The sequence below is a fragment of the Patella vulgata genome, chromosome 4, assembly GCF_932274485.2.
Source record: "Patella vulgata chromosome 4, xgPatVulg1.2, whole genome shotgun sequence".
NCBI lineage: Eukaryota > Metazoa > Mollusca > Gastropoda > Patellidae > Patella > Patella vulgata.
Genome location: NC_065882.2, coordinates 72,330,508 through 72,353,168, shown reverse-complemented (window position 1 = coordinate 72,353,168; position 22,661 = coordinate 72,330,508). Strand labels below are relative to the sequence as shown.

The window sequence follows — 22,661 nt, the reverse complement described above, 5'->3', positions numbered from 1 at the left end:
GAGCTGCTGTTATTTGAATGATATGATGGTTTGGTTGTTTTTGCCGCAGGGGTGGGGGTGGGGTGGGGGTAATAATGATAATAAAATAATAATAAATCTACTCACCAAGTGTATCACCGACGTTAGAGGTGCTGTTATTTGAATAATATGGTGGTTTGGTAGTGTAATAATTTGCTGGGTTGGTAGTGTTATAATACATTTTATCAGTAGTAGTAGCATACTTTCCACATTCTACGGCGGCATAGTTTCCGTAAGAACAGGTTTCGTTAGTGTACGAACAGTTAAGTAACGATGATTCTCCACCATTGCAATTAAATCTATATGCTCCAATTTGATAACTGAGATATGAATAGGCGGAAGCAGGAATTAAGCGACTGATACCAGAATATCCAATTTCTCTACAAGCCACATCACCTTCAGTTAAATCAAATCCATCCGCACATACAGCTAATTCTCCATTATAATCTGACTGTACCAAGATGACACCAGTTCCATTACCAAATGGAAGATGGAGTTTCACTAAATGATAAAGGATTAAAGTTATTTCAAGATATTTCCTAAGAAAATAAGAATATAGTGTTTGCAAAGATTGAACTGAAACTATCTTATATTATGGAAACCTTTATAACCGTTTGTAAATATGAAATGTGTAACAAACGAAAACAAAACCATGCGCATAATTTTAACAATTTGGCAAAGTTATTCTACAGTGATTATACCTTTTCCATAACAGTAAACCGACATCATATGATAGTCTTCGTTACAACTGGTTAACAAATAGTTACTCTGTTCTGTACCATATATCCAATTAGACTTAGTAATACAAGAATCTAACACAGGATAACCACTATAACAAGCAATGTCCACTCCCCACCAGTTAGTTCCTGAAAATGAATGATATTATAACAATATAAGTACATGTACACGTTATAACATGCTATAGTTCACATATAACACACCTCAGGTAAACATTGTGATTTTGTACAAAAATATTAATGGATGGTGTAACATATTTAGGTTCCCCGTCTGATCAAAACACCAGTTACTTTTTTAAAACCTCCGATTTTCAGTCAATCATATTCAAAAAAAGAAAAGAAAGTGGACCCAACCGAGATTAACTGTAGAGCTATATTTACCATTGTATAAGCGTGGAGATGTATATTTCTCTCCTCTACTGTATCCCAATGTTTTACAAACAACATTAGCATCCTCATAGTCAACATATCCTGTATCACAGACATAACCTTCTTTATTGTCTTTAGTTCTAATCAATCTTCCATGATTACCATGTTCCAGTCTATACTCATTACCTAGATATATATATAAATATATATATATAAAATCAGATTTCTATAATGTTCAACTCACAACATATAAATGATCCATTCAGATTTTTGCTATCCATAAAGTTGCTAAGAATATTTCACCCTTCAATCAATCAATCAATCAGTCCCAAAATGCGCGCCACTAGACAGGGCTAGTCCCACCTGTTTGTTCTAAAAGACGTTCAAATACGTCTAAAGCGGCGTCGGTATTTTCCGGTGAAACATTTTGAGCCAAACTGATTAAAACACAGATCCCAATCGTTTCGTTTTTTATAGTTCAAAATGTCGTTTTACTTGTCTTTACTAAACTAGGGTCTGGAAGAGTTGTTATATAACAGGCGTTCTTATTGATATGGGGAATTAGCCAATGAAACGGTCTGTTACGGCGACGTCTTGGCGTTCTCTGCGCTGAACTGTGGGTAAACCCCTAGAAACGTCACCGCTGATTGATTAATCAATGTCTAACGCCATAGGCTCAAAAGCCGATCTTTTGATCCTTGACGTGAAATCCCACTATAACTTGTTAGATCTTCATGTAGTGTAGACCATCGAAAGTATAAAAAAAACGAAAGGAAATATAGATCTGTATTTTACTCAGATTGATTTTGAGCTGATGTCTATTTAGCGATTTAACAGATTACCTATGTGTTGGTTCAAAAATACAAAATTACCTTTAGGCAAACTGTAGCAGTTCACGGCAGCGTCACTATAATACCGCGAATCATTTTGTGCCGTTGTCTTGTAAGGGCAATCTAAAATACTCATTTCACTGCCTTGGCAGTCTACTTCAAACATCCACCTGAAATAATACGAAAACAGTTTCTACTTCTTTCAGTGCAATCGACAAAACAAACGTTCGATATTTCGGGGAGTAATTCATTAACGTCACACGGTTTAATTTCCCGAATAACATTGACCATCCAGTAAACAATAGAATTTGTAGATCAACTGAATAAAACAATATCATTTCTACCAATCAACACAACTAAGGCCCTTCGCATTGAATTACGTCGCGAGTATCCCAATACCAAGTCATTCCATTGCAAATCTATCAGGTTTATCAATCATTTCAATTCTATCAGGTTTATCAATCATATCAATTCTATCAGGTTTATCAATCATATCAATTCTATCAGGTTTATCAATCATATCAATTCTATCAGGTTTATCAATCATATCAATTTTAAATAATAATCCATTTTCCACTCAGTGTTTACAAAGCATTTTTACCTTGGTACGTCATGGTTCATACCATACTTTGGGCTTCCGGTTGCATACCCCTTCTCTTTACAGATAATCTGCGCATCGACATCATCCCATCTATAACCATTTATACTACCCCACATACCATTTTTACTCACTTGAACAGTACCATCATTTAAAATTCTAGTCAAACCGTCTGAAAACAGATTTAGAACAACATTCATTATGATAGCTAAATAACAAAACAAATAGTTACCAAATCGCTGGAATGAATCATTACTGATATGATGTGTTTTATTATGTGTAATTTAAACCATTTAAATGTAGAACTACATGGGAGGATAAAATTGGTCTTACCTGCCACCAAAGGTTTTCCATCATCACAAGCGACAGCCACTGCTCCCCCAATACAGAAGGTATTGCTGTTATATACTGATGTACATTGTTTCATAGATGTAGCACCATCAGAACATTGTAGATCGGAGAATCTGACAGAATATCCGATATTATATACTGATGCTGGTAATATTAATCGAGCTTTATTAAATCCTAAATCGTTACATACAGCATTAGCTGAGTTCATGTTAAACCCATCAGAACAGAAAGCATAGTAGTCACGATTCTCTCTTTTTAACAGAACACCACTGCTATTCTCATACTTGGTATGTAATCTCACTGAAAGTTACAATAAGGATATATGTTGAATCACCATGTTTTAATATATAAATCTAACGAATCATCCTAAATGATATTTAAATTAAAACACGCATTCTGAGTGTGTGGATGCAACTATACACGTTATAGATTCGGCGTTAGTTTCCTACAGATGCTCAATTCATATGAGATTAGAAGGGGGTGTTTCTATTTTACCTTGACTTCTGCCACGTTCTTCTGGCTCAATAGGTCAATGACGTATATCACGTTATATTTGTGTCGTTGAGTAGGAAGGGGGGGGGGGGCTATTTGAGTGCTTTCAAATTCTTCCGGTTCAACAGGTCAATGACGACACTTACCGTTATCACGTTTGAAAGGTGTGGAGATATTGGTCCAATACGTAAGGCTATCTGTTATGCAGACAAACAGAGCGTAGTTGGCGATGATCAGAAGTACGCGAAGCGTATCAGGTCGATGTGTTGTCGACACCTAGTGGACTCTATCGCCTGCTGAAAACTATCGCCTGCTTTCAGGATGGTAGTTTGGTGATATCCAAACCTTCGTGCATCGGCTATGCTACTCAAGCACTCTTGATTAACGCAATGGTACCTCGTGTACAAGTGCAAACGTTAGAATATAGTTGCTTCTTCAGTCTAATTCAAATTTCCGTATTTGCGATATGCTAATTACTATACACAGTATAAATACTCACATGTTCCATAACAGAAGACAGAGAGTGTATTGTACATACAATAACTATTACTATTCATTGATACGTAGTTCCAGTCATTATTACTGCTACATAGTTGTAAGGCTGGTTCAGAATTATGACAAGATAGATAACTCTTCCACCAATTGCTGTTACTAGAAATATTCTGCTGAATAGGATAATTATCTCCATCAGCGAAACCAAGATCTATACAAACAGTTTTAGCTTCGTTAGTGTAGAAACCTCCGTCATCACAGATATAGCCTGTTTTACCATCTCTAGTGACTTGTACAATACCATAATTAGATCCAGTTCCTACCAGTGAATACTGTACACCTGTAAATAGTGTATATTATGTAAAGTATGCAAACAAAATGAGATAAATATACACCAACCTGTTATTGCTAGTACACGGTGTGTATTTGTTTGTTTGTTTTATATCATCCCAATTTGCAGATCAATGTAAAAGATATTGTACACTGTACATGAGAAATACAATACATACATATTTTATACATACATGTACATGTATATTGTGAATACCATATTTTGTTCTTGATGTAACTATACTCACTGTTTGTATCATTATAACAATAAGCCATCGCTGATGCGGAATATCTGCAGGTGGAATTGTCATCGTCGCTATTTCTTAACTGACAGTCCTTTAGTTTGGTTTCGGATCCGGAACAATCGGTTCCATAGATCCATACCGGTCTCGAATTACCTTCATAGTCATATTTTTCATATGCTTTACCATACATATGACCTGCTTCCCTACAGACAACGCTAGCATCTTGATCACCCCACTCTAAGCTACATACCGTACCCCAAATACCATGATACAAAACTAAAACTTGTCCTTGTGAATCTACTATGGCATCACCATCGTTACCTGTAATTAAATCCAAATTTAATATATGCAAGTGTTGAGTAGAAAGTAACGGAAATACGTTTAAAATTAACAATATTTTTCTTGTAAACTATACATTTGGTCATAAATCATTCTTATCAGAGAACAAATATTACAACGAGATTTCAATCGTGTTATCTAAGAGCTGGGGCAGCTGTTTTATGTTAAGGTAGTACACCAAACTTCCGTGGTCGCTTCAGCCATGGCCAGCACACCAACAGAAATAAGTGTGGGGCTTGCAAATGGCAGATAACTTCCCTTTTTTTTGTAGAAAAGTGAAATCTTAACTACTGGTTGCGGCCCAGATTTGTCAATGTTCATTATGAATGTGACTATTTCGGGTTAATAAATTCTAGTAACGACCGCATAAAAATTTATTGATACTACTTACCTGATATTGGTGCAGCGTTGTCGTCAATACACGCTACACTGGCATATGAGTTATTACTAGGACATACAGAACTTTGTACTGGACAATCCGATAATCTACTCTCTGTTCCTGTACAAGAATACGATATGTTTGAAGGTATACTGTAAGTATGATAACTGCTGCCGGGTAGTAGTCGTCCACCTGATGGGAATCCAAGCTGTTTACAAACCACATTAGCTGTATTGGCATTAAACTGAGCAGCACATAACGATCGGTAATTATTATCACCATCAAAGACTAGCACCGCACCACTTGAATTAGCATACTTTGTACTTAGACGAACTGAAGGAGAAATAAACATTTAAAATAAAATGGTAGTTTTGGAAATTAAAATATATAGAATGAGCACGTGATGGAAATGTGTTGGAGAGACTGTTTTGTAGGGGTTTAATCTCTAGGGGTTGTATAACGAATCAAACTAACAAAATCCCTGGACGCAATACTAGGTGTACACACATCCTCGGCAATATTGCATCACCGTTTCAGTTCCGTTGAATATCAGTATGTCTTTCTTGTTATGGGTTATTTTGGTTCAACAAAATATATAACAATGACCGACCTTGTATAAAACTGTTATTGTTATTATGAACAAAGGCATAGGGTCAATTTAATGTTGACCTTGTTTGTAAATGGATATGTTGTGACATTGCTATTGTCAGTTATGTTGATTGGTTTGGGAATAAACATGTTGCTGATTTGTAAACAAATTTAATATTTTTATTATGAGCACAATCATCAGGGTGAGCCCAATGTTGACCTTGTTTGTAAATGAATATGTTGTGGCATTGCCTTGACCATTTTGATTTGGAAATGAATCTATGGTTCATCTGGGAATAAACGTGTTGCTGATTTGTAAATAAAAGTATGTTTGATTTTAAAATGAAACTGTACATTGTAACGTTCAAGAGTTGCTTCGTTGAATTTACTCATCATTACTTGGTTGTCAATGGTTTAGTATTGGTGGCAATAGTAATGCAGATGCTATGACAAAAGACTTATTATCTAAAACTTACCTTCACCGTAGCAGAATACAGATGCTGGTTGAGAGTAGGAACATTCCGAGTACGTAGAACCGTCCTGGTATGTCCAGCCATTGTTTTCACATGCATCCAGTATTCTCATCCCGTATTCGCACGAAAATGAATTCCTCCAGTACGTTCCAGTAATATTATTTAAGTTATTACTATAGTAGGGTTCTCCATATTTATAACCCATGGTTTGACAAATAATATTAGCTTTATCACCATAAATCCCATTCAAATCGCATAGCAACGCCCATTTATTTTGCGTGAAGACTTCAACTCTGCCCATGTTTGGTTTTGAAGCTCCAGTCAGCCTGTACTGTGCTACTGCAATACAGAAAATATACGCTGGTTTTCAATTCTATGTGAAAACATACATACTTAAAGATACATTATTGGAGATAAGATAAAGAGCTGGCAGTTCTCACTATAATAGTTAAAACTAAATCATGTAAAGACAATTTGCTGACAATTTCAGTCAGATTGATCCACTATGAATCGAGCATTAAGCGATTAAAATTTCGGCCAAGCCTAGGTCATCATTAAAGTCTGTACGATAAAAAACATAGTCTCGATCATCCATTTCATGATTAAATTATGAACGGAAATCGAGCAGCAAATGGGATCATAATCCAGTAAATATCGCAGGCTAGCGATGCCATTGAGAGTTGATTATGGTCTGGATAAGTTAATTAATAACTAATTAATAATTTAGATAACATTTCAGGCCTAATGAAAGACCTGCAATAGACAGAATTAGTTCTTGCATAATGTATGTTTATGATTTGGTTTTTAATATACAAAAATAAGTTTACAAAAGCGTCTTCCGTGCCTGTAAATATATATTCCTATGAAGTTTTGAACAAATCCTTTGACAACTGTCCTACATTGCATTGCGTATTATTCACTGGAAATAATCAACCAAGCAGTTTGTTACGTAAATTGTTCATACGATGTATGAAAGGTTCGACAGACAAACATCATGATTGATGCTTGTTAAGCGGTGATTAAAACAAGTGATAACAGTATCGTCAAAGTGGTTAACTGGTACTCGCATGGGATTAAGTATGTTATCCATGTAAATTTGTTTGATATCCTAAAATATTAATATCAGAATATCTAACTCTGAAGAAATCATTCAGCTACAAGTACCTAATTATTGAGGAGTGATAATACTATATACTTACATTCTGCTTGGTTATAACAAAACGCAGCAGCACGACCTGAATATCGACAGGTGCCATTTTCGGAGTCCTGCATATCATGGGGACAATCCATGAAACTTGCTTCTGAACCAGTACACCGTACATTGTAGAACCACAGTGGTCTATAATCATCACGATAAATGCGTAATGCCATGCCCGTTTCATAACCAAAGTCTTTACAGAATACCAACGCATCAACGTCATCCCATCCTTCACTACACACTCCGCCCCACATACCATTTTGTTTGACGGACACAATACGACTTCTTTCCCATGCTGTGTTATTAGTGGATGCTGTAAATAATTAAATATAAATCAATTATATTGGTTTAATATGATCATTGCCTTTCGATAAAATTTGACACACTCAAATTAGGTCAATATTTGTTAAATTAGTTTTTTTTTATTATTTTGTTTACTAGGACGACAATTTGCCTTCATACAAAATTTTAAAGATTTGTTAAGGCATGTGTATTCCTCTGGAACCTGTAATAAATTAGTAAAGACGCAGAATTTCGTAATTTATTTTCGGAACAAAATTTTAATCATATAGAGCTTGTACCACCACAAATTGAAATACCATAGTCCAATTAAATAATTTATAAGAAATCTAAATCCCTTACACCATTTTATGACATTTGTTAAATGCTAAAAAGTGGTTGTTCATGTTGCAGTGACGTCAAGAATAAATACTAGAATTACTAATCATATAGCGAATTATTTGATTAAGAAGAAATGAGAATAACTAATTATTATTAATCATGCAGATGAGAACTAGAACTCCATAAATTCGATAACTTACCTACAGGAACTGAGTAGGATGGTGAAGTGTAAAAATATGATGGGGTTGTCGTTGGAATTGGCAATGCTGTTGTTGTATGAGGGACACATGACACAGAAATAAAGTTAGTGGATGAACAGTTCATTCTAGATTCATCGATAGTGTACGAACATTCGTTGAAAGATCTTTCATGACCAAGACAGCGTACAGCCATTACCGAAGGATGCCAGTTAGAAGTAACAATAGAGTTGTCGTAAGAGTTGTTGGGAAGAACCTGACCCATCCCTGATACAAATCCCATTTCACCACAAACAACTTGGGCAGCTTTATCATCAAAGCCATCGTTACATACAGCTATCCACTTTTGATTATGGCGAACCAAAACGGCTCCGGTTGTGTTCAGATACTTGGTGTGAAGCCGGACTGGAAATAAAATATTACGATATGCTTACTCGTTTTAAACCGTTATTATCATTAATATAAACAAACTCGACATATATGTTTTGAACGTGGATTTGATTAAACGTAAAGTTTAAATTTTTGAAAGTGCTGAATTATGACCGATTTTGTTTTCAATAGTTCACGATTTTACCAAAACAATAATAACCAGACCTACGCATGCTACACCCACTTACTATAATACAGCCTGTGTTATTTCTAATCGTCGCCTGTCCAACCTCGTGGGTTTTCTCCGGGTCCTCCGGTTTCCTCCCACTGCTAAAGACCCCTACGTGCAAGCGAATTATTGAAATAAAATTAAACCATATGTTAGTCCCGAAATGACCTAGTTTGTGTCGAGTGGACGTTAAACCCCATTTCTCTCTCTCTCTCTCTTGTTATTTCTAATCAAGTTAACACGTGCGAACGACTTCAATCTATGGTTTCTTTTGATCTGAATCCTCGTGGATTAAACATGGTGATTCAATATATAAATCATGTTTTTGTCATGTTGAGAATTTAATATCGCTTTAGCTATTTGATGTTATTCTATGATGTGACTTGTGGATACGTATTCATTCTTAACAGCAATTTTACAAAATTCGATTAAAAATACACAAATTAAACACTACCTTGACCATAACAAAACATTGAAGGAATGTGATATCTACAGGTATTTCCATCAAAAGGTCCCTGGTAATTGTATTTCTGCCAATCTGTTCGTAGACAAGCATCGATTGAAGGTTCATTACTGTAGCAATCAATGCCAGTCTCCCAAAATACAGTTCCATAACCTGGTTCGAGTACAGGCATGTTTAATCTTTCTCCTTCAGTAAATCCAAATTGGCGACACATTATATTAGATTCTGTGTAATCAAAACTATAGTTGGGACTGCAAACGAAGCCCGTTGCATTTTCTCGGGTAACCATCAACCGCCCATACCGGATCCCATCCCCATGAACAAGACTGTATTGGTTAGCTAAATAAAAATACATTGCATTATATTAGTCCATACAACATATAACATATTATCTCTCAACTATATCGTATTGTGTTTTACGGCTTTTCGTAAGCTCTAATTGGGTTTTCTGTATAACTATTTACAAACTATGGAATACTATTTGATTATACAATATCAATTTTATCTAAGGGGTTTACACCTACCATCAATACCATTGGAACAATAAGCCCCAGCATCAAAGGTATAATAACAATACCCAGTAACAACTTCTTTATTGCACTCATCTAAAGACGTCTCAGATCCACTACAATTCATATTTTTATAAAATCTTGGTTTATAATTGTCCAGTTGTATTTGTAATGCTGAACCTTTATCATATCCCAGTTGCTTACAGGCAACCTCGGCATCCTTATCATCCCAGTCATCATAACAGATAGTACCCCACGTACCATACTGCTTTATTAATATTCTGTTCTGTTGACCGAATTTGATAGATCCGTCAGGCACTGAAAGAATACAATGACATAGTGGCCATTAATAGTCTGTACAATGGGATCTCCAGGTGCTGCTCAGGCGAAAGACCTTCTAGTAAACGAATCAAATATAATATAGTTATTATTACAATTCTTACTCTTCTTTCCTTTTTACCAAGGGCAAAGTTTGTCGAAATTGGGGCGATTCTTGTCATTAACTAGTAAAAACTCACGTGAACTATCTGGATCATTTGGATCAAAACAAGACAGGACGACTTTTTCTGAGCAGGAATTGACCTGGTTTTCCGAATACTGGTATGTACATTGATCAAATGATTTCTCCGTTCCTGTGCAGGAAACGTTGCTAATATACATTCCATACGGTGAACCATTGTAGTAGCTATCCCTTCCAAGCTGACCACCCTGGAAACCCAAACTGTTACAAACCACATTTATAGCATTTTGATCAAATCCGTCAGCACATACTCCTCGATATTGTTCAGCATGATATATTCCAAGAACGCCACTGGAGTTTCTGAATGGAGTGTGAAGCCGTGCTGGAAAAAGAAACAAAAACGGTTCTGATTTAGTACATTTAATCGATGGGTTATAGTTGTGGTCGGACCTCACATATTTTATAGTATAATTGCAGTATGTTTTTAATTACCTTTAATTAATTTTTAATGTTTTAATGTATGAATTAAAATTCCTTACATTGTGGTAGTTAACTATAATTTATTGGTTCAATTGATTTTAAACCAATAGTTAGTAAATCTGAATTTTTCTTACCGATTCCATAACAGAACACGACAGGGACCTTGTAATTGCACGTTGTTTGACCATTATTTGTTTCTTTAATCCAAGGTCCAGTTGTACAGGCATCAACAAAATCGACTCGATTTTGACAGTTTACATTATTTGACCAGAACGGTGCACCATATGGAAACTGGTGGGTTTCGATTTCTTTGTACTCCTGTCCGGTTTTAAAGCCTAGATTTCTACAGACCAGATTGCTTTCTTCATAGTTGAAATATCCACTTGTGTCACATAAGTAGCGAGTTTCGCCCTCTATTGTTATTTGAACTTTTCCGGCATTGGTAGAATTTCCATCGATGAGAGAAAAACTTGGAGCTGAAAATCAACACTTGACTGATTATATATTCCACTTAAATTGTGTATGGAGTGGCGTAGTGGGGATTGTAGCAGCAAAAAGGCCAAGAATTGGTAAGGGAGGAGCAGCTACCGCAGGTAGCGACAAAATAAAAGCCAGGCGATTATGCCTTGAGGGGACTGGGGAGAGTTTTAAGCCTGTAGCTGTCCATTTACACTTCTGTCCCTAGCTATCACCTGAAGCATCCTTTTGGGATCTAGAAAGTGATATAGCAGTTTTGAGTGCAGTTTGTTCTAAGAATTGTGTAAAACCAATTTCCAGCTGATAAGTCATATTTGGCTCCTTGGGGATTGTAAAGCCTGTCGCGGAACTAAATATTATACCCCTAGCTATCTGTAGGAGAACCCTTTTTCAAGTTTTGGATTCAAATTTGTTGTCAAAAATTAGCAATTAAATATCCAGATGTGTATAGTATTTCAAAACATATAAACGCCGAGACCCCTTAGTAAGCCGCCCGCTACAGAACTTAACTTGAAGAAAACCTCCCTTGTTTTGACCTATGCTAATTGTTGGCAAAACTCTAATCAATAGCCACTTTGTTTATTTTACACATCATCTGCGATCTTCGACAACTAGGTAACTTTGGGATCACTTTGATATGTGGCAGTAGCGTTTACAGAGTCTTTTTTCCCTTTAGATCTATATAGCGAAAAACTTACCAGATGAGCTAGCATTATAGCAGTAGGCGCCCGAATCAAAGGTGTAATAACAATACCCAGTAACTATTTCCTTACTGCACTCATCTAAAGACGTCGCAGATCCATTACAATTCATATTTTTATAAAATCTTGGTTTATAATTGTCCAGTTGGATCTTTAGTGATGAGCCTTTGTCATATCCCAGTTGTTTACAAGCTAATTCAGCGTTGACATCATTCCAACCATCATAACAAATGGTACCCCACATACCATACTGCTTTATTAATACCCTGTCCATGTCATCTAATTTTATTGATCCATCGGGTACTGTTAAAATACAATAAACGGAGTAAGCGTTACAGTACTACTAAAAACAATAACAGGTTTCAGAGTTGACGGTTGGGCTGTTTTTTAAAATGTTTCCTGCTTCAAACAAGAATGTTTAGAGTAAACGTGTGAAACCATTAAATGTCTATTAGACCTCATTTCTTTTGTTTTTGGAATTTGTATCAGATTTCAAGATGTTATGGCAATTAAGAAAGGGTTTTAATGTCTACACATTTGCCTGGGATTATCTTTTACGTCACTAGCTTCCACGCGTATCGGGAAACGGGTTGTAGGAACGTTATGGGACAATTATATTATTTCGAGGTTTAATGATAAAAAGTAGGCATATCATGCATCTAACCTCTACACCTATCAGGATTACCTTACTATTCACAATCACTTAACAAATGTAATTAATTCAAAGATTTTCATTTGCTATAACTACTGTATTGTTCCGAAGGTAAGCAATACTTCAGCTGTTGTTAAATTACACAATTGAAATGTTTCGGGTCAATATATATGTAGTAAAAACTCACGTGAACTATCGGGGTCATTTGGGTCTAAACAAGACAGGACGACTTTTTCTGAGCAGGAATTTATCTGGTTTTCAGAATACTGGTAGGTACATTGATCAAATGATTTCTCTGTTCCTGTGCAGGAAACGTTGCTAATGCGGATTCCATACGGTGAACCATTGTAGTAGCTATCCCTACCAAGCTGACCACCCTGGAAACCCAAACTGTTACAAACCACATTTATAGCATTTTGATCAAATCCGTCAGCACATACTCCTCGATATTGTTCAGCATGATATATTCCAAGAACGCCACTAGAGTTTCTATAGGGAGTGTGAAGCCGAGCTGAAAAGTAAATTATGGCTATTTAAGTAAATTATGGCTATTTAACATGAAGAAATTTTCAAAAAGTCCTTTAAGGACACGAACAATGAACTTTTAGTCCCTGGAAAATTTACGTAATCTAGCCAAAAATGATTTCGTACTGATATACTTTCAAAGATTTTATTAATTACATCATTTATGTATACTGTTATTTTACCTGTTCCATAACAGAAGGCTGAGGGTGTATTGTATACACATTGGTCTGAGGAGGAAACGGGTCCAGTGCGACTTTCCCAAGTTGAACGGATACACGCCGAGTAGCTGGGCTCCGAACCTCCACAATTGAATGTATTCTTCCACCACGCGGTAACTGCAGTGATTTGAAGTTCATCAGAATATGGGTAGTCTCGCCCACTACGGTATCCCATACCTCTACATAAAACATCTCCAGAAGAATAAGAAAAATATCCATCAAGGCACAAATATCTCTCATATCCATCCTTGGTCACCAGGACTCGTCCATAGTTACCGTGCTCCAGTGAAAATATAACTTCTAAAACAGAATGAAGACACGGCATTTGATAAAAATATTCAGCGAAATAGATGGGAGATGAATTTATAAAAGCCAATAACTATATATTGTACTTAACCTGATTAAAACACAGGTCCTATGTCGTTTTGTTTTTTTTATAGTTCAAAATTTCGTTGTTTTACTTGTCTTTAAATATACTACACTAGGAACTGGAAGAATTGTTATATATATAACCTGCATTTTGGTTGATTTGAGGAATTACGGCGAGTTCTTGGCGTGGGGTGCATGGAACTGGGGGTACCCAAGTAGAAACAACAACACTGATTGGTTAATCGATGTATGGCGTCATAGGGTGAAAAGCCACTCGGATGACCCCGACACGACCTTCCATTACAACCGGTCAGATCTTCGTGTAATGTAGGTCATCGAAAGTATAAAAAAACGAAACGAAATATAGATCTGTTCTTTTATAATATGTAAGTATTTATCTAATAAATATTATTGGAAAAAAATGGATGGGTCAAGGACAAATTATTGTCGATTTGTTTTTTTCTAAAGACGCATTGTTGATTGTGGCAATCTATAAGGATCTAGCATAGTCGATACTTACCGTTAATCAATTCAGAATCGAAGAAGATTATTGTCCAGTAGACATAATCATTTATAACCAGGGAGTTGTTCAGTAGTGCAGAACGAAATGTCTCACAAGGAACAATGACTAGTGGGACGTTAAACCCCATTCTATTTTCATTTATAACCAATTACTGTTTATACGCGACATTTGGACCGGGATGTTTGTCGTTATCAGGTAAATAATATATAGATATATATTATGGTTTTGTTCATTTACAGAGTATGAAGATTCATATTTAAACCAAGGTGACCGAAGTTACACATAAAGATAATTACCACTGGACTGATTATAACAATAAGCAAAAGCTGAATTGTAGGTACTGCTATAAGGTCTGCATGTAGAACCATTATCGCCAACAACAGAATAACTGCAGTCTTCTAATCTAGCTTCAGATCCTTGACAGTCAAATCCAGTTGCTAGAGTTGGTATATTTGAATCCCCCGAACTATTGTACGCAGCACTGTTTGACCAGCCGAGTCCTTGACACAGCACCTCTGCATCTCTATCATCCCAGTCTGTAGCACAGATTCTACCTTCAACGCCATTCACTTTAACCTTCACGGACCCATCTGAATCTACCCTGACACTGTTTGCTGTGGATGAATAATTAGATATATTAACACGCATGTAAATGCAGAAGCATCCTTTTGATTTCGGTTAGCGGTCAAGCGGTCTAACGCGTGCGCATTCGATTATGAAGTTTGTCATTGAGTCAAGTGGTGTGGTTCGATCCCTGGCTCGCATGTACGGGACAATGAGTAAGGTTACCTGCCCATCATCGGTGGAAACGAAATATTAAAATATCTCTCTTTTTCTTTATCTGAATCGACGGGATGTGTACATTTATAAATAAATCTAACCCTCCTCGCAAACATGATATGCTATGGAGTAAAACGTTTTGTAGTTTTATGTCTATAGAGATGAAATGTAAAATGCATTGATAATAATCATAAATATGTATGAGGAAAATGTGATATTTCAAATCACTTTTTATTATCTCGCAATTTTCACTGGATTAGTTAATTTTTAATTTAAAAGGGCATTAGGTAAGATTACATAAAGAGCTGACAGTTCTCGCTATAATAGTGAAACAATAGATAATGAAAACAGAATATGCTAAAAATTTCAGTCAAATTGCTTCTCCCTGAACAGAAATATTAGCGATTCAATTTTAGGCTAGCCTTGAACGTCATTACTTACTTTGGTGCGGTAAAAAAAAAACAGGTCTCGATTATCAGCTTTTACGTTAAATTATCCATCACAAAATGTATTCAAATCCACTAAATATCGCAAGCTAACGGTGGCATCGAGAGTTGATTATGGTCTGGATAAGTTAATAAATGTCAAATTAATAGTTTATATAAAATAAAACCAAGTACGAACAATCCAAACCATAAGACAGAATTCGAAGTCCTAAAAAACGTTCAGGACTAAAGAAAGACTTGCAGTAGGCAGATTTAGCTCTAGAATAATGTATGTTTAATAAGGATGAATAAAGTTTAGTTTTATTATTCAGAGAACGACGAAGCACGTTTTATTTCATTATCGAAGTTACTGCTCGTTTTCATGGTAGAATCCAGAATGAATTTTGATAGAACTTAGGTTAACATTTAACTTGTTTAATGTTGTCTTAATTAAGTAAGCCACGAGGATTGTTGGTGGGGTTGGTTGATGGAATAAGACAACATTGTGGCTTAATGCGGACGCGGGCATTATTTCACACATAAGTCTCGACTCAATCTGTTTCACAGAGTGTTAAGAAGGTCTTCTAATATCTCTGTAAAAGATGACTACCGTCAACACGGGACGTCTCATCACGCGGCATCAACCCCTGGCTCAATGACGAGTGCATTGTTTACATAAGACGTTACTGGTTCGGGCAGAATGGTGTTTTTTACTCATTTTAATACCTATTTACACTAAATAGGAAATAATTTTTACATAAAAATACGTCAAACGTCTTTATCTATTCTTCTAATATATAAAAAAATGTTTAAGAATTTAATTTGTCGGAGGAAAAAAGTTAATATTTGTGGCTCATTAAGTTGCATCGATGTCATCCTTATCAGTGATTGTAGCGGCTCGACTTTCCGGTGTTTTCTTGTTTACAAGAAAGAGTAAATGCTATATATTGAGACACCGATTTATTACCTCTAACCGGATCTGGTGCAGCTTTAGTGTAAGGATTTAAAGAAGTTAATAGTTTTTTTTTTAAAAAAAACATCAAATCTAAATAATTCAAACGCACGTTAAAAAGGCCCAGAACGCCATTACCTGGATATTGCACCAAGGTAGATTACTGCACGATCCATAAAACCTGCGCAAAAAAAGCACAATCATTTGACCGTGTACCGTCCACAAATTTCATGGATCTTTTCCGCAATATCTTCGACGATTTTGGCACACGGGCCCGCTTACTTGAAATTATAATGCTTTGATGAAGCTTTGCTCGAGGCCAACTTTTTTGGTCTTTTAATCCATACATGATATATAATGCACATATCTGACATGTTCTGAACAACATTTTTGATTTTTTATTCGCTATTTAAAGTAATATTAAAAATATTCAGAATGTATTTCTAGAGTACGGCGCCATCAATAAAGAGAAAGTCCACGCATCCGCCAGAAAAAAATCGCACGCGTTTAATTGAAATTGTATCTTTTCGTTAAGTGTTAATTATTATTTTCTTTAAAAAACATGTCTCTTAAATTCAATAAAGTGTTTACCCTATTTATGTGTTTAATTTTTATGAGAAGGCGGAGTGAGAAAATAAAACATCAACATAATGATATCGATTAAAAATGCAGTCGGAAGGGGGGGGGGCTGTTGATCTTGCCTAAGACCTATTTTTAAAGTTTCGAAAAAATGCGAAATTGTTATTTTTCTGATGAATTTTCATCCATGAGTTTTTGAAAAATTGTCTGATCTTCATGTTAAATTTTGTAGGTGGATTGTTAGTGACTATGACGTTGTTGTTCTTAGTGTTTAATGTCCTCTTCCACTGAAGGTGATATCGAAGACAAGTCTTATTTTTTTATTTTCATTATCTCCGCGCACCCGCAGGGGTCTTTCCTGTGGGAGGAAACCGGGGTACCCGGAGTAAACCCACGAGGTTGAGAAACCACAACCGCAAGCCAGAGGTGACGGGCCAGCTAGAGATCGAAGCGCGGCACTCTAGACCACTAGACCATCCCAACACCCCTAATGACTATGACACGTCCTACACCATTTTTATAGTCGTCGCCGCGTCGCTCTTCCGCCTACAATGAATTTTTAATCCGATTTTCCATAAAAATGCTGTTTAGTAAAACGATGAGACTTACTCATTTCGGCGATTTTTGATAACAACGTCCAGAGTTATTGCTCTTAGTCACTTTATATAATCTTTTGAATGCTCTATCAACATGTATTATCCGATCAATTTGAAATTTACATACATTATTCGTAGAGTTGTGACCCTTGTTCACTTAATATGCATTGTACAGATTACTGATACAAGAACGTATATCCGAAAATTAAATCCGCCATGGCCGTAAAATAGATTAAATTTTAGAGAATGTCCTTCAGCGTAATAAAACGTGAAATAAGTCTAACGAACTGGGCTAATGAAGACGGGCATACGCCATTCAGTGTGCTATGAGGGAAATGTTGCCCAAACAGCGGCACTTCAGCCTATTCTTATATCGAATTCCAGCTGTCAAGGGATCTTTTACGTGTATGCCAATGTGTAAACGAGACATCGGTTTTCCATCCCATCCGTAAGACTAGGCAGCTGTCCTTGTCAGGCCCTTTGTCTTGCATCACTGACAAGGGGCAACCACGCCGGAAAATCTGGATGAACTTTCTCGGCCAATGCAGGGATCGAACACCCAACCTCTAGGCTGGCGAGCCAGCATCTTACCCGCTTGGTCACCGTGATCCCCAGTCTTTGTTTTTAAGTACATGCACTGTTGTTGTGGTACCGAGAGGTTGTCCATTCAAAGTTGTAAGCACTACGCAAAAATTAAATGACTATCATATTAATTTCATCTAAAAATAAATTATCATTATGGCAAGGTAATAAAGTATCATATATTATAAAATGTCGTTGGTTATTTATAAAATAGTCTATATTGTCGTTGCTAAGTAATGATCTCTTTTCAACATTGATTTTAACTATCTGATTCCTGGAATTCTATTTCAGGCGGTTCTTAGAAAGACTATTGTCCATAAATTAACGTTTATTCCAAAAATTCAATCAATCGCTATTATGGTTCTCGTTTAGATAGTAATTTTGCGGATTTTTTCTTATCCAAAGAAACCACAGTAAAAATAATAATATATGTTAAACTTTATTCCAGCGACATTAAAATGAAAGCCACTATTAGAGTCAGTTTTTGTTCCCCGGGCAAGGCATGAAATCCATTGTCTGTTTCTCCGTAAAATTACTATAGAAGAAACCTATTAAACAAAAGTGATATGTCCATGTTTCTCCTGGTTAAAATACAGCATGAGCAAAGATGGTTGTAATTAAAGGGTTCGCAAACTTGGTATTACATGTACATGATTTAACAAGGGGGTGGCCATTTGTGAAGTGGGGAGGCCATTTTGAGTTTCAGTCCGATTTTCACGAAATTCGAACACAACTGTAATTACGATGTAACTAACGGTGGTATATATGAACGTTTTTATATACGCCTACGTTTTCATGTGGACGTATTTTGTCGTCTCACATGTGCGCCCGGATCCCACAATTTGTTTGTGGACACTCAACAGGTACCAATTTTTATCCGATTTTGACGAAACTTGAAATACTGGTTTATTTCCCAAAGATCTTTGTTCCTGTCGATATTGGCATGTATCGAACAGTAACTTCATTGATTATGGTTCTTGATTATACGATAAATCATGTGCTGCACTCCGAACAGAAATATTAGCGATTCAATTTTAGGCTAGCCTTGAACGTCATTACTTACTTTGGTGCGGTAAAAAAACTACAGGTCTCGATTATAAGCTTTTACGTTAAATTATCCATCACAAAATGTATTCAAATCCACTAAATATCGCAAGCTAACGGTGGTATCGAGAGTTGATTATGGTCTGGATAAGTTAATAAATGTCAAATTAATAGTTTATATAAAATAAAACCAAGTACGAACAATCCAAACCATAAGACAGAATTCGAAGTCCTAAAAAACGTTCAGGACTAAAGAAAGACTTGCAGTAGGCAGATTTAGCTCTAGAATAATGTATGTTTAATAAGGATGAATAAAGTTTAGTTTTATTATTCAGAGAACGACGAAGCACGTTTTATTTCATTATCTAAGTTACTACAAGTTTTCATGGTGGAATCCAGAATACACTTTGATAGAACTTAGTTTAACATTTAACTTGTTTAATGTTGTCTTAATTAAGTAAGCCACGAGGATTATTGGTGGGACTGGTTGATGGAATAAGACAACATGGTGGCTTAAAGGGACAATAACACTCTTGCTGGCTTGAAAGCTCCAGAAAATAAATAATATCTCTATCTAAGTACTAGATGTTTAAGTGTCCTACCTGTTGTGTAAATTATCCATTTCATCCTAATTTACTTGTCCAGAGGGTTCGAAAATATTTTTAAATCGAAGTTTCATTTGAAAAGGTTTACGTTAGACGTTTCAAACCATTATGTTGAATTTTTCAAAATTTTTAAATAAGGTGTGTTAAGATGAATTTTGTATCATCAATTAAATGAAATATTCTAAAATAGTACAATTTGTTGACCAGAATAAAGATTGGGACATATTATTCAGTTACGACAAGAGTGGTATTGAGCCTTTAAAGGAGCTGAATCGCTAATATTTGGGACCTAGAAATGGACACAAATGGGTCGCAAGGCATATAATAATGTAATGTGAATGTATATAAACTGATTTACATTCAACCGTTTCTGTCTTTACTGTTTACAAAAGAGAGTAAATGTTAGTCTATACCCGTATTGGTTACGCTTAGTGGTGCAGAACATATGTTTATAATTAAGAGATATGCATTTATATATTGTGACACCGATTTATTACATCTAACCGGATCTTTTAAAATTTTGAAAGAATGCGAGATTGTTATTTTACTGATGAATTTTCATCCATGAGTTTTTGGAAAATTGTCTGATCTTCATGTTAAAATTTGTAGAAGACGTGATAGAAAGTTAGTGACTATGACGTTGTTCTTCATAGTGTTTAACGTCCTCTTCCACCGAAGGTGATATCACAGACAAGTCTTATTTTTTATTTTCATTATCTCAGCCCACGCGCATGGGTCTTTCTTGTGGGAGTACCCGGAGTAAACCCACGAGGTTGAGAAGGCGCCCCTATCTCCAAGACACATACGCTCACACCAGGGATCGAAACCACAACCGCAAGCCAGAGGTGACCGGTCAGCTAGAGGCCGAAGCGCGGCTATCTAGACAACTAGACCATCCCAACCCCCTAGTGAGTATGACACGTCCTACACCATTTGTATAGTCGTCGCCGCGTGGCTCTTCCGCCTACAATGCATTTTTCATCCGATTTCCATAAAAATGTTGTTTAGTAAAACGATGAGACTTATTCATTTCGGCGATTTTTGATAACAACGTCCAGAGTTATTGCCCTTAGTCACTTTATATAATCTTTTGAATGCTCTATCAACATGTATTATCCGATCAGTTTGAAATTTACATACATTATTCGTAGTGTTGTGGCCCTTGTTCACTTAATATGCATTGTTCAGATTACTGATACAAGACCGTATATCCGAAAATTAAATCCGCCATGGCCGTAAAATAGATTAAATTTTAGAGAATGTCCTTCAGCGTAATAAAACGTGAAATAAGTCTAACGAACTGGGCTAATGAAGACGGGCATACGCCATTCAGTGTGCTATGAGGGAAATGTTGCCCAAACAGCGGCACTTCAGCCTATTCTTATATCGAATTCCAGCTGTCAAGGGATCTTTTACGTGCATGCCAATGTGTAAACGGGACATCGGTTTTTCATCCCATCCGTACGACTAGGCAGCTGTCCTTGTCAGGCCTTGTGTCTTGCATCACTGACAAGGGGCAACCACGCCGGAAAATCTGGATGAACTTTCTCGGCTAGCGAGCCAGCGTCTTACCCGTTTGGTCACCGTGATCCCCAGTCTTTGTTTTTAAGTACATGCACTGTTATTGTGGTACCGAGAGGTTCTCCATTCAAATTGCAAGCACTACACAAAAATTAAATGACTATCATATTTCATTTAAAAATAAATTATCATTATGGCAAGGTAATAAAGTATCATATATTATACAATGTCGTTGATTATTTATAAAATAGTCTATATTGTCGTTGCTAGGTATTTATCTATTTTCAACATTGATTTTAACTATCTGATTCCTGGAATTCTATTTCAGGCGGTTCTAAGAAAGACTATTGTCCATTAATTAACATTTATTCCAAAAATTCAATCAGTTGCTATTATGGTTCTCGTTTAAATAGTAATTTTGAGGAATTTTTCTTCTCCAAAGAAACCACGGTAAATATAATAATATATGTTAAACTTTATACCAGCGACATTAAAATGAAAGCCACTATTAGCCTATAGCGGAGTCAGTTTTTGTTCCCAGGGCAAGGCATGTAGATATGGGTGCATGGAATCCATTGTCTGTTTCGCCGTAAAATTACTATAAAAGAAACCTATTAAACAAAAGTGATATGTCCATGTTTCTCCTGGTCAAAATACGGCATGAGCAAAGATGGTTGTAATTAAAGTTTGATCAAAAATTGTGACTTCTAGGGGGTTCGCAACCTTGGTATTACATGATTTAACACAGGGGCGGCCATTTGTGAAGGGGACCGGCAATTTTCAGTTTAAGTCCGATTTTCATGAAATTCGAACACAACTGTAATTACGATGTAACAGTGGTATATATATACGTTTTTATATACGCCCACATTTTCATGTGGCATGTGGACGTACTTTGTTGTCTCCCATGTGCGTCCGGACCCAACAATTTGTTTGTGGACGCTCTACAGGTACCAATTGTTATCCGATTTTGACGAAATTTGAAATACTGGTTTTTTTTACCCAAAGATCTTGGTTCCTGTCGATATTGGCATGTATCGAACAGTAACTTCATTGATTATGGTTCAAGATTATACGATAAATCATGTGTTTACCTTGTGGACACAACTCTAGAGGTCACAATTTTTGTCCGATTTTGATGAACTTAAATATTAGTGGATTCTTGGTGTGTGTCGAGGAGGGGGCGGTGTGGGGGCTAAGTGCCCCCATCCCATACATCTCGCCCTTTGATTTTCAGCACGTAGTAAAGGAATTGGTTTGCAGAAAATATTTAATACTCTTGTATTTAGAAAAATGCACACGGCTCTCGATTAACATAATTATGAAGATATTGATGTGTATAATA

General features: G+C 36.1%; 1 protein-coding gene across 1 annotated transcript in view; it reads right to left on the bottom strand.

Moving 5' to 3' along the window:
• LOC126818052 (scavenger receptor cysteine-rich type 1 protein M130) overlaps nucleotides 1-22,661 on the bottom strand; it is a 41,577-nt gene that overhangs the window by 4,439 nt on the left and 14,477 nt on the right. Inside the window, exons 3-16 of the mRNA XM_056100299.1 lie at nucleotides 14,529-14,846; nucleotides 13,305-13,640; nucleotides 12,785-13,108; nucleotides 11,943-12,248; nucleotides 10,902-11,243; nucleotides 10,346-10,669; nucleotides 9,843-10,145; nucleotides 9,310-9,657; nucleotides 8,261-8,662; nucleotides 7,441-7,752; nucleotides 6,245-6,580; nucleotides 5,193-5,513; nucleotides 4,466-4,783; nucleotides 4,165-4,227 (exon numbers count right to left, since the gene is read on the bottom strand). Coding sequence (XP_055956274.1) covers nucleotides 4,165-4,227; nucleotides 4,466-4,783; nucleotides 5,193-5,513; nucleotides 6,245-6,580; nucleotides 7,441-7,752; nucleotides 8,261-8,662; nucleotides 9,310-9,657; nucleotides 9,843-10,145; nucleotides 10,346-10,669; nucleotides 10,902-11,243; nucleotides 11,943-12,248; nucleotides 12,785-13,108; nucleotides 13,305-13,640; nucleotides 14,529-14,846 — 4,353 coding nt within the window. The remainder of the gene's footprint in view (nucleotides 1-4,164; nucleotides 4,228-4,465; nucleotides 4,784-5,192; nucleotides 5,514-6,244; nucleotides 6,581-7,440; nucleotides 7,753-8,260; nucleotides 8,663-9,309; nucleotides 9,658-9,842; nucleotides 10,146-10,345; nucleotides 10,670-10,901; nucleotides 11,244-11,942; nucleotides 12,249-12,784; nucleotides 13,109-13,304; nucleotides 13,641-14,528; nucleotides 14,847-22,661) is intronic.